Source organism: Nicotiana sylvestris, chromosome 1 (genome assembly GCF_000393655.2).
Source record: "Nicotiana sylvestris chromosome 1, ASM39365v2, whole genome shotgun sequence".
Classification (NCBI taxonomy): domain Eukaryota; kingdom Viridiplantae; phylum Streptophyta; class Magnoliopsida; order Solanales; family Solanaceae; genus Nicotiana; species Nicotiana sylvestris.
In genome coordinates this window covers 160865783-160880220 of record NC_091057.1, presented here as the reverse complement: position 1 = coordinate 160880220, position 14438 = coordinate 160865783, and the positions used below count along the sequence as shown (strand labels likewise).

Here is a 14438-nt window from a genome sequence, read left to right as displayed (position 1 = left end):
CAAGCCCCTCGGGCAATAGTAAAACATGATGCTCAGCCCAAAATATCATTTAGAAATATCGAAAATGGAGTAAATATGGTTGAGTTATGAAAACAGTAGAATACAGCATGACTGAGTATAATTATAAAGTAAAACAGTGAGGAATAGAAGTAAAAATTCCCTAAGGGTCCAAAACAATTGGCATGACGCCCAAATATGGCATTCAGCCCAAAACATGATAATACTTTCCAAACACAATGATATCAAACAGTTTTCAATCAAATACACTACTTAATAGTCGTACGGGACTGACCAAGTCACAATCCCCAATGGTGCACGACCTCACACTCGTCGTCTAATGTGTGTGTCACCTCAAAGTAGTGAAACGTAAAATCCGGGGTTTCATACCCTCAGGACAACTTTTACAATCATTACTTACCTCAATCCGGTCCAAACTCTAGCCCGCGATGCCTTTGCCTCTTGACTTGGCCTCCGGATGCTCCAAATCTAACCAAAAATAGATTTATACCATCAAAATATACTAAGGGAACGAATCCCACTCGAAAATAACCAATTTACATTAAAAATCCCAAAATTGGTCGAACCCGACCCCCGAGCCCACATCTCGAATTCTGATAAAATTCACAAAACTAGAATCCTTACACTCTCACGAGTTCATACATATCAAGAATACCAAAATCCGGCCACAAATGACCCCTCAAATCCCTAGGTTAAGGTCTCCAATTCCAAGCCCTAAACCCCCAATTTTTGCTACTGGATTCCATAGATTTCAAGCTTAATTAGTCAAAAACCATCATAGAAACAAGTTTAGGGTCCAAAACCTTACCTCCACGAAATCCTCTTGAAATCCCTCTTCAAATTGCTCCCTCAAGCTTAAACCCGAATGAAAAATGGTGAAGAACAACTCAAAAATCATGAAAGAGGGTTTACATACTTTCTGGCCCAGAGTTTTCGCACCTGCAGTCCATTTTCCGCACCTGCGAAGCCGCTTCTGCGGTCAACCAAACCGCTCGTGCGGTTTTCACTTAAATCCCCTGGAACCACACCTGGACATATCCTTCCGCACCTGCGGTCTCGCAGGTGCGCTGAAACTTCTGCACCTGCGCCTCCATACCATCTCACCCAATTCCGCATCTGCGTCCACTGTTCCGCTTCTGCAGTCCCGCACCTACGGTCCCAATCCGCAGGTGCGGTTATGACAGTAATTCAGCAGCTTCAGCTGCAAATTTCCAACTCCAAACTTCCCATCAACCATCTGAGATCACCCCGAGGCCCCGGGGACCTCGACCAAAAGTACGAACAAGTCATATACTATTATACAAATTTATACCAACCTTCGAAACACCTATAACAACATCGAATCAACAACATAACATCGGATCCAAGCCTAAGGTTTCCAAAAATTTTCAAATTCCGCTTTTGATCAAAAAGTCTATTAAACCTCGTCCGAATGACCTGAAATTTTTCACACACGTCACAACGGACTTACTCCAACTTCCAAAATTTCATTCCGACCCTTATATCAAAATCTCTCCTAACAACCAGAAAATGCTAAAATTCCAATTTTGCCAATTCAAGCCTAAATCTACTCCGGACCTCCAAAACACATTCTGACCACGCTCCTTAGTTCCAAATCACCTTGAGAAGCTATCCGAATCATAAAAACTAAATTCCGAGATCGTTTTCTCACAAATCAACTTCCGGTTGACTTTTTTCAACTAAAGGCCAACTTAAGAGACTAAGTGTCTCATTTTTCTACAAAACCACTCCGAACCCAAACTAACCAACACGATGCGATGAAATACAGCTGAATAATATATAAAGAAGCAGAAATGGGGGGAAACAGAGCAGTAACTCATGAAACGACCGGTCGGGTCGTTACACTAAAAAGACTTACCCTTTCAGCACTTCAGTGATGAGTATCAAGTGGCACTTCAACATTTCAGCACCTCTTCCCCTTATGATGGTTCTTCAAGCAAAGAAGGTAAATCGAACAAATATCAACCTATAGCACTGATTAGCAATGAATATCGAACGAAAACAAAGTAGAATCAATTGACATGCATCACTTTGGACGGATTTTACTGGAATCGAATTTGGGACATAGGATTTTTTATTGGTTGTTTGTCTTTAGGAATGTGTAAAAATGAAAGGGTTATTAGGAAGAGGGTAATTATATTTGGTTTGACTCTTCAAAGAAGTCTATGTGGTATTGTAAAAAACATGGAAATTTTTCATTGGTTACATTATGCATGTTGGCAGCGCGTAATAACACGCGTTAATTTTTTTTATAAGTTCAGGTCGGATGTAACAACCCGATCGGTCGTTTTTCTTTCTAGAATCCCATTTTCCTAAATAAGACTTCTGCTACTTGATTTTACTTATTTATGACTTGCGGGGATGGTTAATTCAGAATTTGGAAGAGTTCGGGTTGAAATCGGAACACTTGGTTCCTTAAGGTTGGCTTAAAAGGCCAAGTTTGACTTCGGCCAATATTTTGAGTAAATGGCATCGGAATCGGAATTTGATGGTTCCAATAGATTTGTATAATGATTTTGGGCTTGGGCATATGTTTGGATCAGATTTTGGATGACCCATGAGCGTTTTGGCGCCTAATAGTGAAAGTTGGTTTTTGAAGGATTTTGAAGTTCTTTAAATTTTGTTTGGAGTGGGTTTTGGTGATATCAAGGTCCAAATTGAATTCTGAGATCGGGAATAGTTCCATAATGTCATCTAAGACTTGCACGCAAAATTTGGCGTCATTCCGAGTAGTCTAAGTATGATTTGGCACGTTCGAAACGATTTGGAAACTTGAAGTTCAAAGTTTGATTCAATTTGGTTTTGAGGTATGATTCTTGGTTTCGTTGTTGTTTTTTGCATTTCGAGAGTTCGAGCAAGTATGTATTATGATTACATACTTGTTGGTGCCTTTGGACAGGATCCCAAGGGGCTCGGGTGTGTTTCGGACTGCCCGGAGCTAAATTTGAGAAACCAGAAATTTCCAGTTTTGGTTTCCTTCTTCGCGAATGCGGGAGGGCCATCGCGTTCGCGAAAAAGGATCCTCCAAAAAGCTGAGTTTTTCGGTTCGCCCCCTTTATGTGGTTGGCCTTCTTACCAGTCTGCCTCCTTTCTCTTGATGGAATATATCAATACTCGAGCTCCAGCTTTGCTTGTGTTCTTCATCAGCGCTCACCAGATGTATCACTTATCGAGCCTTCGTAGCCACCTAGAGTGCAGTCTGCCTGCTGAAGACCGTAACGTAAGTAACTCAGTGCTCCATACGGGGGAAATAAAAGCAAAATTCGTTCAGATCTTGACCTTTATTTATAGTTCTTGCATTAAGCGGACTGGAATTAGATATAGCTATATCACAAGCTCATGTTTCTACGATCTTAATATGTATTTACTTGAATGATGCTATAAATCTTCATCAAAGTACTTATTTTTTGCAGTGGCCAAATTTCCCTTCGCATTTGCGGTAATGCTCATGCATCCACAAAACCTTGTGAGCCTAGGCATTCACATTCGCGAAACCCCACTCGCGTTCGCGTAGGGGAAATGGGGTCGGGCAGGATCAGTGAGCTTTTCTCTTCGCGTTCGCGAACGAGCTGTCGCGTTTGACATGCCCAATCAGGGTAAGCCTTCATGAACGGGAGCCTTCTTTCGCGTTCGCGAAGAAGGCCGTCATAGTTGGGCAGAAACTTGTTTTAAATACGGGACTTAGGCATTTTTTCTCCCATTTTCACACACTTGGCCGATTTTAAAGCTTCAAAAAGGAAGATTTCAACCTAGCAATTGAAGGTAAGTAATTCCTACCTAATGTGAGTTTAATATATAGATTATGGGTAGATTTTGACATGTAAATTTGTGGAATTCATGGGTTAGATGGAAAACCTAGGTTTTGATAAAAATGAGATTTTACCACGAAAATGGTTATGGAACTTAGTGAAAATCATATATGCATGTTCCTAAGATTATGAGTAACAACTTTCCTCACAAATTTTCGGAATCCGGGCACGTGGGCCCGGGGATGAATTTTAGGAATCTTACATTTAGAGTTGGGAAATTACTTTAATAGTTGGATATGAACTTTTAAACCTATATTGATTAGTTTTTACACTATTTGAATAGTTTTGGATTGTTCGACACCGAATTGAGGGTTTGGGCATAATCTTGGATCGGAAAGTAGGCCTTGAGACGAGGTAAGTCTCTTTTCTAATCTTGTAAGAGGAAATTTTTTCCATAGGTGAACTTAATTAATATGTGATTATTTGTGGGGACTACGTACGCACGAAGTGTCGAGAGTCCGTACGTAGCTACTATTCATATTATGTACGGGTAGTTTTAGTCTTACACCATACTTTGTGGACACCGTTATCTGATCATATTTGTTGATTTGCATTGAATGGAACTAAGTTGAGGATTTTAAGATTTCAAAGGTTACAAGTAAATTCTTATTTTGAAAAGAATTGAGAAAAGTTACGTTATATTTATATTTAATTGCGTTACAAGTATATTCCGCGAGCGGGGTAACTATTTTCACTACTCTCATGGGAGCGGGCCGTTCGCCTCAGCAGGTTAATAGATGCATCTATGGTTCGGGCCGTTCAACCCTCGGTTGTGCACAATTTGCATTTATGTTGGATCGGGCCGAACGTCCTCGGTGGAATTTGTGTGTGATAACAGAACTGGAAGTCACTTTTATAACTTATATAAATTCATCGTTGAGACATCATTTGTTTTAAATGAAGTATTTTGGGTTCTTAAATATGATGGAAGAATTGTTCAACTACTTCCTGTTCTGAGTTCTATTGTTATCTCTATATATTTTATTTAATTAGAATTTCATATTATTATATTATTGGCCCTAGTAAGTGTCGGAGTCGACCCCTCGTCACTACTTCTTCGAGGTTATTCTAGATACTTACTGGGTACATATTTTTATGTACTCACGCTACACTTTTTTACTTAATTGTACAGGATTTGAGACAGGTGCATCTGGCCACCAGTCCGGCGCGCAGATTTGATCCCTATCCCGAGACTTCACGGTGAGCTGCCTTCTGAGCCGTTCTGCAGCAGCTGGAGTCTCTCTTATGCTTTATTTTTCTGTCTATTTTCTTTCAGACAGTAGGCTAGTGTTCTTTTTTACATTCTACTAGATTGCCCACATACTTGTGATATCAGGTCTTGACACACATATTAGTAGACTTATGATTTTGGTATTGTATACATGATTACGACTAGTATTTGTTGCTTCCGTTTAACTTTATTTTATTGGTAAATTTCTAAATCTTTTAATAAATAAAGAATTATTATCCTTTTAATAATTTATTTAAATGAAAAATTACTAGTTTGATCAATATGACTTGTCTAGTAATGATGTTGGGCACCATCATGCCTATGATGGAATTAGGTCGTGATAGAAATGGTGTTGGCGCCGTCACGGCGCATGTATTGTGTCTAAAATTAAAATAACATACGATACAATATAACACAATTAAAGTGAAACCGGAAAGCAAAACAGAAGTTTTTCAGTGTGACTTATGGTTAGTTCTTTTTCCTTTTCTTCTTCTTCTTCCGAGTTTAAAACGCAGAGGTGCCCGTCTAAGTAGAGGGGAAATGGCTGCCGAAGTTGCTGAGGAGACTTCAACATTCTTCGTTGCCGTACACGTCGGCGCCGGATATCACGCGCCGTCGAATGAGAAAGCTCTTCGTTCAGTCATGAAACGGGCATGCCTCGCCGCTGATTCGGTTCTCCGAAAGGTTCCTCTTCTCCCCCCACCCCTAAGAACAACAACCCTTCTCCCGAAAATTAGTAGTATTTCATGAAAATTCAATTGGGTTTTTGCTATTCAGGGTCCAGGTGGATGTATAGACGCTGTAACGGCTGCGATTCAAGTCTTAGAGGTACGTTTTTTTTTAAAATGCTTAATGAATGGAGTTAAGTTATATACGTGATTTTTCTTACACTAGCAATGAATTTTAACCTGTGATAGAAAGTAAGTTACCATTCTAATCAGATTACCAGTTCTGCTTATTAAGAGATATACAATAAATGACCCGATTGTATAAATATTTTTTGCTCTGTCAATGCATTGAATTTAAACTCTGAAAGGAATGGGTCGGCATAGCAGAATAGATATAGAAGATTCTTCTAGTAGAATGCAACTAGTTTGGGTTTAAGATGTAGGTAGATTGACTTCATAGAAAAATATGTAGGTACTACAACAACAACAACATACCCAGAATTATCCCACACTGTGGGGTCTGGGAGGTAGTGCATGCGCACACCTTACAAGAGAGGCTGTTTCCAATAGACCCTCGGCTCGGCTCAGGAAAGCAAGATTGATGAAATTTGAGTATATTTTTTTTGACAACCCAAATGTTACCTTCTTGAAAACTTGGCGGGGGCAATTCCTCCATAAATTTTGAAATCTTTGAAATAGTTTGGTGTTTTAGGGGTCTAAGGATAAGTTATCATTCAAAAGATGATCAGTAGAATGCAAAAAGTTTGTATCTTTACGTGAGATGAGTCCACTGTGTTCAAATTATGTCGACTTTGTTTTGTAAAGTCATGGAGTTTTGGTTTTTCAGCTATGAAGAAATAAATTTTCGTTCAAAAGATTATCAGCAAAATGTAAAAAGGTAGGATTTTGGCGTGCTATATGCCTGAGTTAAAGTGTCTGGACGTTGATTATAAAGTCAGCGTAACTCACTTGTCACTTGAGATTTCCTGGAGGATTAGATGCCTATTCAGTGGGCTATTGAAACATATTGAGTGATCAACTTTGTTTTCAGTGTCTAACTTTGGAATGTTTTAGCCTTTAAAGGATTGGTATAATTTTGACGTTTAATGGAGGGAACAAAGGAGTACTTGTAACTTCAATGTTTACTGAAAACATGATGCCGTTGTTATATTCTTTACAGGATGATCCTAACACAAATGCTGGTCGAGGTTCAAACTTGACTGAATATGGTCATGTTGAGTGTGATGCCAGCATCATGGATGGTGATTCTGGCACATTTGGTGCTGTAGGTGCAGTGCCAGGTATTCTTAGAGCAGATGCATGCACTTTTTGCTCGAACAAATCATCCATTGACTACTTCTTTTTGGGATTTTGTTATTTTTTCCTTTCGTATTCATACCCCTAGTTCTTTGTTGCTTCTGTTTTGGTTTACTCTTGCTTTATCTTCTGTGAAGTTAATGTTACCAGGTGTGAGAAATTCCATTCAGATTGCAGCTTTGTTGGTCAAGGAACAGATGTCTGGTTCACCACTTCTGGGACGAATATCTCCAATGTATGGTTACTGGTGATATATAGATATGTTTTTTTTCTCTAACTGTAATTTAAAAGAAGATCAATTAACTTACTCCGTCCATCACATCTTATGTGACGAGATTTGGCTAGAAACGAAGTTTAACGAACAAAGAAGAACATATACACAAGCTAAATATATGCAAAGTACCTAAATTGTTCTTAACGCCAACAAGTAAATGGAGGTGGTAAGAGTTTCACATGTCCTTTATTTTGATGAAGTAATAGAGTTTTCATTAAACACATCAAGAAGATGCAAACAAAAATTACTAAAGGGTAAAAGGTGACTGCTCAGATACAAAGATTAATCTATAACTAAAGAGCAGACACCTTCCAAAAGTTGTTCACAGCTAGATACAGGGGCTTGGTCAAGCCAGCTAAATAAATCCACTAAACATTTAGCTTTAGTTTCACAGTCCTTTTTTATTTCTCTCTCCTAATAAAAATGTGAATTTTTTATCAAGTGGGACTCAACAGGTCATGTCATTAAGAGTTAAAGACTAGAAGGAAAAGTGCGCCCCATAAAATGGGACCGGAGTGAGTATCTTTTCTATTTGGCGTAGTTCTGTCCCAGAAAGATTGGCACCTCTTTGAATATGTACATTCTCATTTTATCCTTTAGTGAGATGCTCTTGGAAGTGACATAATTTGTTGTGGGCTCTTGGAAAAGTGTGACATGATTTCTTAAGCTCTGTGTCCCGTCAAATGGTGCCAAACAAATTGAGTGAATCTTTTATTTTTTGATTGATCTCTTTGCAATTTGCTTTAACTGTTTTTTCGTCCTACTGTCATTTTCTGATGTAGCTTTTCTCCCTCCCCAGCTCATCCTCCAGCCCTCAAAAATTACCTTTCTTATTCAGGTTTTTGGTTGGTGAAGGTGCTCGTACATGGGCAATGTCCAGAGGCATTGTTTCTCCATCAACTGTGTCAGAGGCTGAAGAGGTAGTATTTTCTTGTTTCATGATAGGTTTTTATTTGCACTGAAACCATTCATACACTATTTCTATGCTTGTAGTTAATTGAATTCGTGCTACTTCCCGCTAATTTGGAAAATGACATGAACATTTTTGTCTGATATGAAACCTGGAGAACGCTTAAATTGAATCAAAATCGTGAAAATGCTGGCAGTTTGTTTCGGATTTCATTTCAGGTAGTTTGCAAAACTTTTGCTACTTCTGTGTAGCTTCTTGTGTGTGTCTTTTGACTGTTGACCTTTTGCTTGCATCTACTATCGCCATATATTGTGCCTCATTCACATGTCAACACCTAATAATTTGTCTCTTCTTCCTTCCCTACTTCTGTCTGTTCGTATAATTTGCTGAGCCCTCTCCTTCCTGGTTAAGTTATCCATAGATGCAACAACCACCCTTTTTTCCCTTTGGCCTAGAGATAGATGTATTGCGAGGCAAAAACTGGTATATACATGCTGTTTGCTGATGTTTCTCTGAACCAAGGGTATCAATGATGATTATTTAACAGCATTGGAGGTCTATATTTAATTAGAAGGGTGGTCTCTGTCCATTTTAAACTAGCTGGATAGGTCCTTGTTGTTAACTGTAAACGTAAACTTGACAATCTTCTGTTCAGAAAAGTTAAATTTGCTCTAAATATGGAATGTGGAATAATGTAGCTTGTTTTGTGGAGACAGTGGCTTGTGACTGAGAGGGCCAGAACCCAATGGAAAAGGTACAAAGGGATGCTTGATGATGCCAAGGATGTTAATGACGCTTCTGCCACTAAGATGGCACACCCTAAGGAATCTGGTACAGTATCAGGTATTTCACCACAGTCCATGCCCTTTTCAATTTATAAGCTGTTAAATACATAATTATGTAACAATTTAAGCTTTTAGATAATGTGGTCACACATTTTCAAAATGAGGCTACAATATTCTCTGATTTCTTTACAATCAGTGGTTATCATGCTGCTAGGAAGACTAATAAATGACTCCATTAGTTACCCCCCTCACAAAAAAAAAAGGAAGGAAATCTTAATAATTTGTATGTTCAGAATCTTTGCATGCATAATGTTGCATATTCTAGTATAAGAAGTCTTACATCAATATACACTTTGTAGGCTGTGACAGAGCTTGTCCATTGCATCATTTACATTTTTCTTGTGCTTTAGGCTGCTAGACAACTACACAACTGTTTGAACTTTATTGTCCTTAAAATACGATGTAGCTTAGAAACGATTGTACTATCTTTATCATTGATTTTCATTTACTTTTTATCTATTAGTTTGAAATAAAGTTTTATCTATCAAATAATAATCATATCTTTTAGCTAGACATAGGGTTCTAACTTGTTTAGAACTCCCTATTTTATAAATAGGATGATAGGATCTAAGGTAATTTATTAGACAAACTTTAATAATTAAAATCCCTCTCCTTTTTCCGTCCGTCTCTTTCTGTAATTCCTCCCCCCCCCCTCTCTCTCTCTCTTCTTATATTTATATTCTTTTTCTTGTTTCTCTCTTTGATCTCCTTTCTTTGTCCCTTCCTCATTTATTCACCTTCCCTTTTTCCCTCCACCCTTCTTGGTAATACATCATCGTATAGGTTCATATTTTCAAATAAAAGAAATTCTCAAATGGAATGAGTTGGCCAGAAGACATCTCTTTTTGATTGAGCATTGATATCTAATCAATGACTGTTAATTTTCTTGAAAACTTTCAGATACTCCAGAAGTAGATAATCAATCAAGAGGAAATGGAGGAAGAAATCATATCTCAATGCTTGGTGCATTAGACGAAGACTTTATTTCTGACACAGTTGGAGTTATCTGTGTCGATACAGAAGGACATATAGCTTGTGGGTCCTCAAGTGGTGGTATAGCTTTGAAGGTGATATTCTGAAAATGCTCTTACATTTTCAATTATACATGCGAGCATTTCATGCTCTTGTCCCAACACATCTTTTGATTAGGGTGGTCAACTCTCTGTCTGTGTGGCTTGGTGGAGGGGGTGTAGGATCTTACGATTGATCTTGCTGTATCGGCTGTAGTTTCTTCATTTGGGGACAGTGTGTCAGAATTTGTTTTACTTTTTGTGGAAGGGAGAAGTGTTAATGCTGTCACTATGCAGTTGAAAGGTTGTAATTGAATACAATGATGATTCTGGAATAGAATGGTTAGGTTAAAAATTGTATTGGCCCGTGTAATAGATAATTTTGCCCACGAAGTATTTGTCTCAACAAGATGAATATTTTCAATATATCTGGGGCAACTTCTTTCTTTCTCCTTGTCCATCTCATTCCGCCTCTCTGTAGCTTTTACATGAGCTGCTGGAACTCTTTTATAATTTAAAACGGACAATTAGTACTTGCACTGTTTAGCAAGGGCAAAACATTCATATAGGACTTGAGTAGTGTGTGCAGGAACAGCCGTTTGTTCCTCAAGTCTCAAGATCCTTTGGACCTTTGCTGTTTATCTGTCTTTTCTCCTCTTCAAGGGGGTGCATCTCTATAGCAACAGATGGTGATGGCGGGCACAGAATGCTTCTTGTATTTGCAAGCCGGCCATGGGATTTACTAGTTGGATAGTTGAAAAACATTGTGTAGCTCAGTGTTTTGGTGGTTTTGAATATCTTATCTTATGATTTAACTCTAACAATACCGTCATGCTTTACCTTTTGAATGCTTGGAAGTGATTGTCATCTTACTACTTTCCACTCCTCTGTAATTCCTGAGTTCCCTTTTTTCTTGACTTTTTACTTTGCTTCTGATTAACTGATTTGGAAGGCTTATTAGGGAAGTATTTTTTTAGGCAACCACCATGCTTGCAAAAGTGTCTTAACATTGTAGTATATTTTCAAACAGCTAACAGGAATATCTCCGTCTTCTTTGACTGTTGGATCTTATTTTCTTCATTTTTTATTACCAAAATTTTCATATAATTCAAGTTTTTTTGTATGTACAAGGCCAGTAGCCCATTTTGTCTCCTACTCTGAAATTCTGTGGCAGATAAATTCATTGGATTACTGTTCTTACTTCCCTGGAGCTTATAACAGGTTGGTGGACGTGTGGGTCTAGCGGCAATGTATGGTTCTGGTTGTTGGGCGTCTTCAAAGGGACCTTTCGGCGCTCCTTTTATAGTTGGATGTTGTGTCAGTGGTTCTGGAGAGCACCTAATGAGAGGATTTGCTGCTCGGGAATGCTGTGTTTCGTCAGCACTGTGTGTTTGTCGATGCTACTTCGCTTTTTCTCTATCTATTTCCCCTACTGAGAGCGATCCAGCAATAAGTTTGAGTTACGTTTTTTCCAGAAACCATTAAAGAATTATTAACCTGAAATCTGATCTGATTTATTGCGCAGGTCTCAAGCTGGGCCATCTTCTGCCTGTAAAAAAGTTTTACACTCTGTTGTTCAGGAGAATAGTCAGTGTGGCACTGAAAGTTGTGCTGGCATCCTACTAGTTCAAGCAGAATCTCCTAGAATGGTAACACCATTCTCAAGATTTTGTTATCTTTTTTTCTGTTCTACCCTTGTTAAATCTAGGAACCTATCATTCCAATACCCTTAGCTACTAATTTTCCATAGATTGCGGGTGGTTTGGCTAGGATGGATGCTGTTGAGATTGCAGCTGTTTATTCATCATCTTCTTTTGGAATAGGTTATTTTGGCAGCTCAATGGAGAGGCCCAAGGTATATATTGATAACTTGTGTAGTATTATATTTGGTGGTACTTCTCTACTATTGAAATTAATGGTCAAGAACCAGTAGCTGAACAGTTATTCTCTCTTCTTGTTCTTCTTCTTATTCTTCTTTGTTCAACTATAGCGAAATAGTTAATTATGGTTTTCGAAGAGTGTGATTACCCTAGACATAGTTTGGTGTTCTTCTTCTTTGTTCATTTATAAAAGTTAGAAGCATGTGTAAAAGACCAACTAAGAAATTTGTGCCCAAGTTTGGGACAGAAACTTGCAGTCCACAGTATAATTAAAAATCTTTGTACAACATATTTCTACTTTTATAAGTCAAGATTTGTCATTGATTCGAGGTAAACTACTTTTTAAAGAGAAGAAAACAAATAGAAGTTGATACAGTAACCCTGTCTAGTTTCAACACTTCCTGGAGTCATGGTAGCTTTTGCTTTGTCAAAGTGCAGTAGTATCAAGATTAGCAGCTAACATTTGTGCCTGAATCAACATGACATATCCCTTATGCGTTCTAAAGAATTGGTACAATTTGTTTAGCAAAGGGGCCATATTCCATGCTTATGACTAACTAAAATTCATCTGGTGAAGAGAACCTTTCATTTATATGGATCTCATACACTTCCAAGCATCATCACTCAGCGAACTTAGAGGAATCTTCAATGGTACATTGGTGTCGTCCTCATTTTGATTAAACCATGTTGTACAGGTTTCAGTGCTTAGGAGTATAAAGAAGCATGGTGAAACTGCAATAGGTGAGTTTGCAGCACGAGTCAGTCTTTCAGCCAAGAAATTGTAGAGTTGCAGCCGTAAAACAGTAAATGGCGATAGGAACGGTAACCTTCCTCTTCAATGGCATCATCATGTGGACTTGCTATCGTATCATCTGTATAGCGAGGAGGACTAAAATGCATTTTCCTTAATGTTGGGGAATTTATTTCATCTGGAGTTTTTTTCATAAAATGTCGGAGAATTTGATTTGTATACTCCCAAAGCCACATTTTAGACAGATAACCAAAGATGTAATTTACTTAAATTGCACTAACTAGCTCCCTGAAATCCATTTATATGGATCTCATACACTTCTAAGCATCATTGAAGTTAGAGGAATCTTTGATTGTAAAGGTATCCTTTTCATTTTGATTAAAACATGTTGTAAAGGTTTCAGTGCTCAGGAGTACAAAGCAGCATGGTAAAACAGATAATAATATAATCGTATTATCACAAAAAAGAATAACTTATAATTGATATCAATATTACAAAATCATATATTGCGAACTGACGTTGTCGTATTATTTAGACTTGTGAACTGTTGTTCTTTTCCTTGGAATTACTCATACGTAACATAGCTAATTCACCTCCTTTCCGAATAACTATAATCACCTCCAATCCCAATTATCTCTATGTCATATTATAAATACAAACTTCTTTCTAGTCACTTTGTATTTATTTCCCAATTGTCACTCTGTATATAAGGTGGTCGCTAAGTTTGTTGGTCTTTCTGTTAGGCTCAGAATCACAACCAAGCCTCTATTAATTCATCAACTATGATTTAGTTTGTCTCGGAAAATCTCACCCTCATTGCCCTACGGCTGCAACAAGTCTTCCTTAACCTGGTTGCTAGAGTTACGATTAACGGTTTTTTCTTCCGACATGCGCTGGTAGCGGTGCAAAGAGTGTAGGCTAAATTTGAATCCCATTTTATACTGTGAAATTAGGAAAGACATTTTTTTTTAATCTAACGAGAAATTGTTGAATCCCTTTGACAAGAGAGAAACTCCTAGTCTAGCGATAAATGTGGCTCGAAAGTTGTTTTAAGTTGCAGTGACATTTTCTAAATCCCTTATATAGAAATTCTAGTTAAAGGAGATCCTTGACGCAACAATAAAAATTGACGTTGTGTGACTATAAATCTATAGGAAAAACATTGAATCTCTTTGACATGAGCAAGGCTTCTAGTCTAGGGCAAATGCCGCGGCTCGAAAGTTGCTTTTAAATGTAGGCTTGAATTTCAGGTGTGGCCATTTCTTCAATCCCTAATTTTAAATTGAAAAGGAGTCTTAGCGCAACGATAAGAATTGTCAGTGACCTGACCAGAATGTTATGAGTTCAAATCGTGAAAATAACCACTTATAGAAAGGCAAAAAAACATAAGTAGGCATTTTCCAAAAGTTTTTGCGCATATCGTGAGCTTAATACATCGTATTATCTTGTTTATTTAAATCCTCGCAGAGTGATAATATCTTAAATGTCATAGGGACCCAAAACGTGTCTACTTTAACTTGTTGTATCGAATCTATTCCCTCTAGCCATGACTCAAGATAAACTTTCGTACTTAGTCTATTAAGATTCTTTCAGAAAGATGATTTTTATTTCTTAACAAATGTGAGGGTTCATTTGGCAACATTTAAAGCAAGAAAGAACGAAATATGAATATTCTTTCACAGTTTAAGCATCCTAGATAAGGAC

General features: G+C 37.9%; 1 protein-coding gene across 3 annotated transcripts; it reads left to right on the top strand.

The window, feature by feature from the left end:
• The first annotated feature begins 5485 nt into the window (after nt 1–5485).
• Nucleotides 5486–13136, top strand: LOC104228671 (putative threonine aspartase). 3 transcript variants are annotated; one of them, XM_009781180.2, is made up of 11 exons: nt 5486–5763; nt 5857–5907; nt 6928–7048; nt 7215–7299; nt 8177–8258; nt 8947–9091; nt 9994–10160; nt 11325–11488; nt 11629–11752; nt 11854–11958; nt 12679–13136. In XM_009781180.2, the coding sequence occupies exons 1-11, from the start codon at nt 5620–5622 to the stop codon at nt 12766–12768; spliced, it is 1278 nt and encodes a 425-aa protein (XP_009779482.1). In that variant the 5' UTR covers nt 5486–5619; the 3' UTR covers nt 12769–13136. The 3 variants fall into 3 exon arrangements, 2 of the variants coding, with proteins under 2 accessions (XP_009779482.1, XP_009779483.1); XR_011405974.1 differs by having other exon boundaries at nt 5495–5763; nt 11874–11958; nt 12679–12811; XM_009781181.2 differs by having other exon boundaries at nt 5496–5763; nt 8965–9091.
• The last annotated feature ends 1302 nt before the right edge of the window (nt 13137–14438 follow it).

Excerpts from the sequence above, each read along its gene's own strand:
- LOC104228671 (XM_009781180.2), top strand. The coding sequence starts at position 5,620 with ATGGCTGCCGAAGTTGCTGAGGAGACTTCAACATTCTTCGTTGCCGTA. Across the intron at positions 7,300-8,176 it reads CTGGGACGAATATCTCCAAT|GTTTTTGGTTGGTGAAGGTG; the intron begins GTATGGTTACTG and ends TTTCTTATTCAG. Across the intron at positions 11,959-12,678 it reads GCTCAATGGAGAGGCCCAAG|GTTTCAGTGCTTAGGAGTAT; the intron begins GTATATATTGAT and ends CATGTTGTACAG.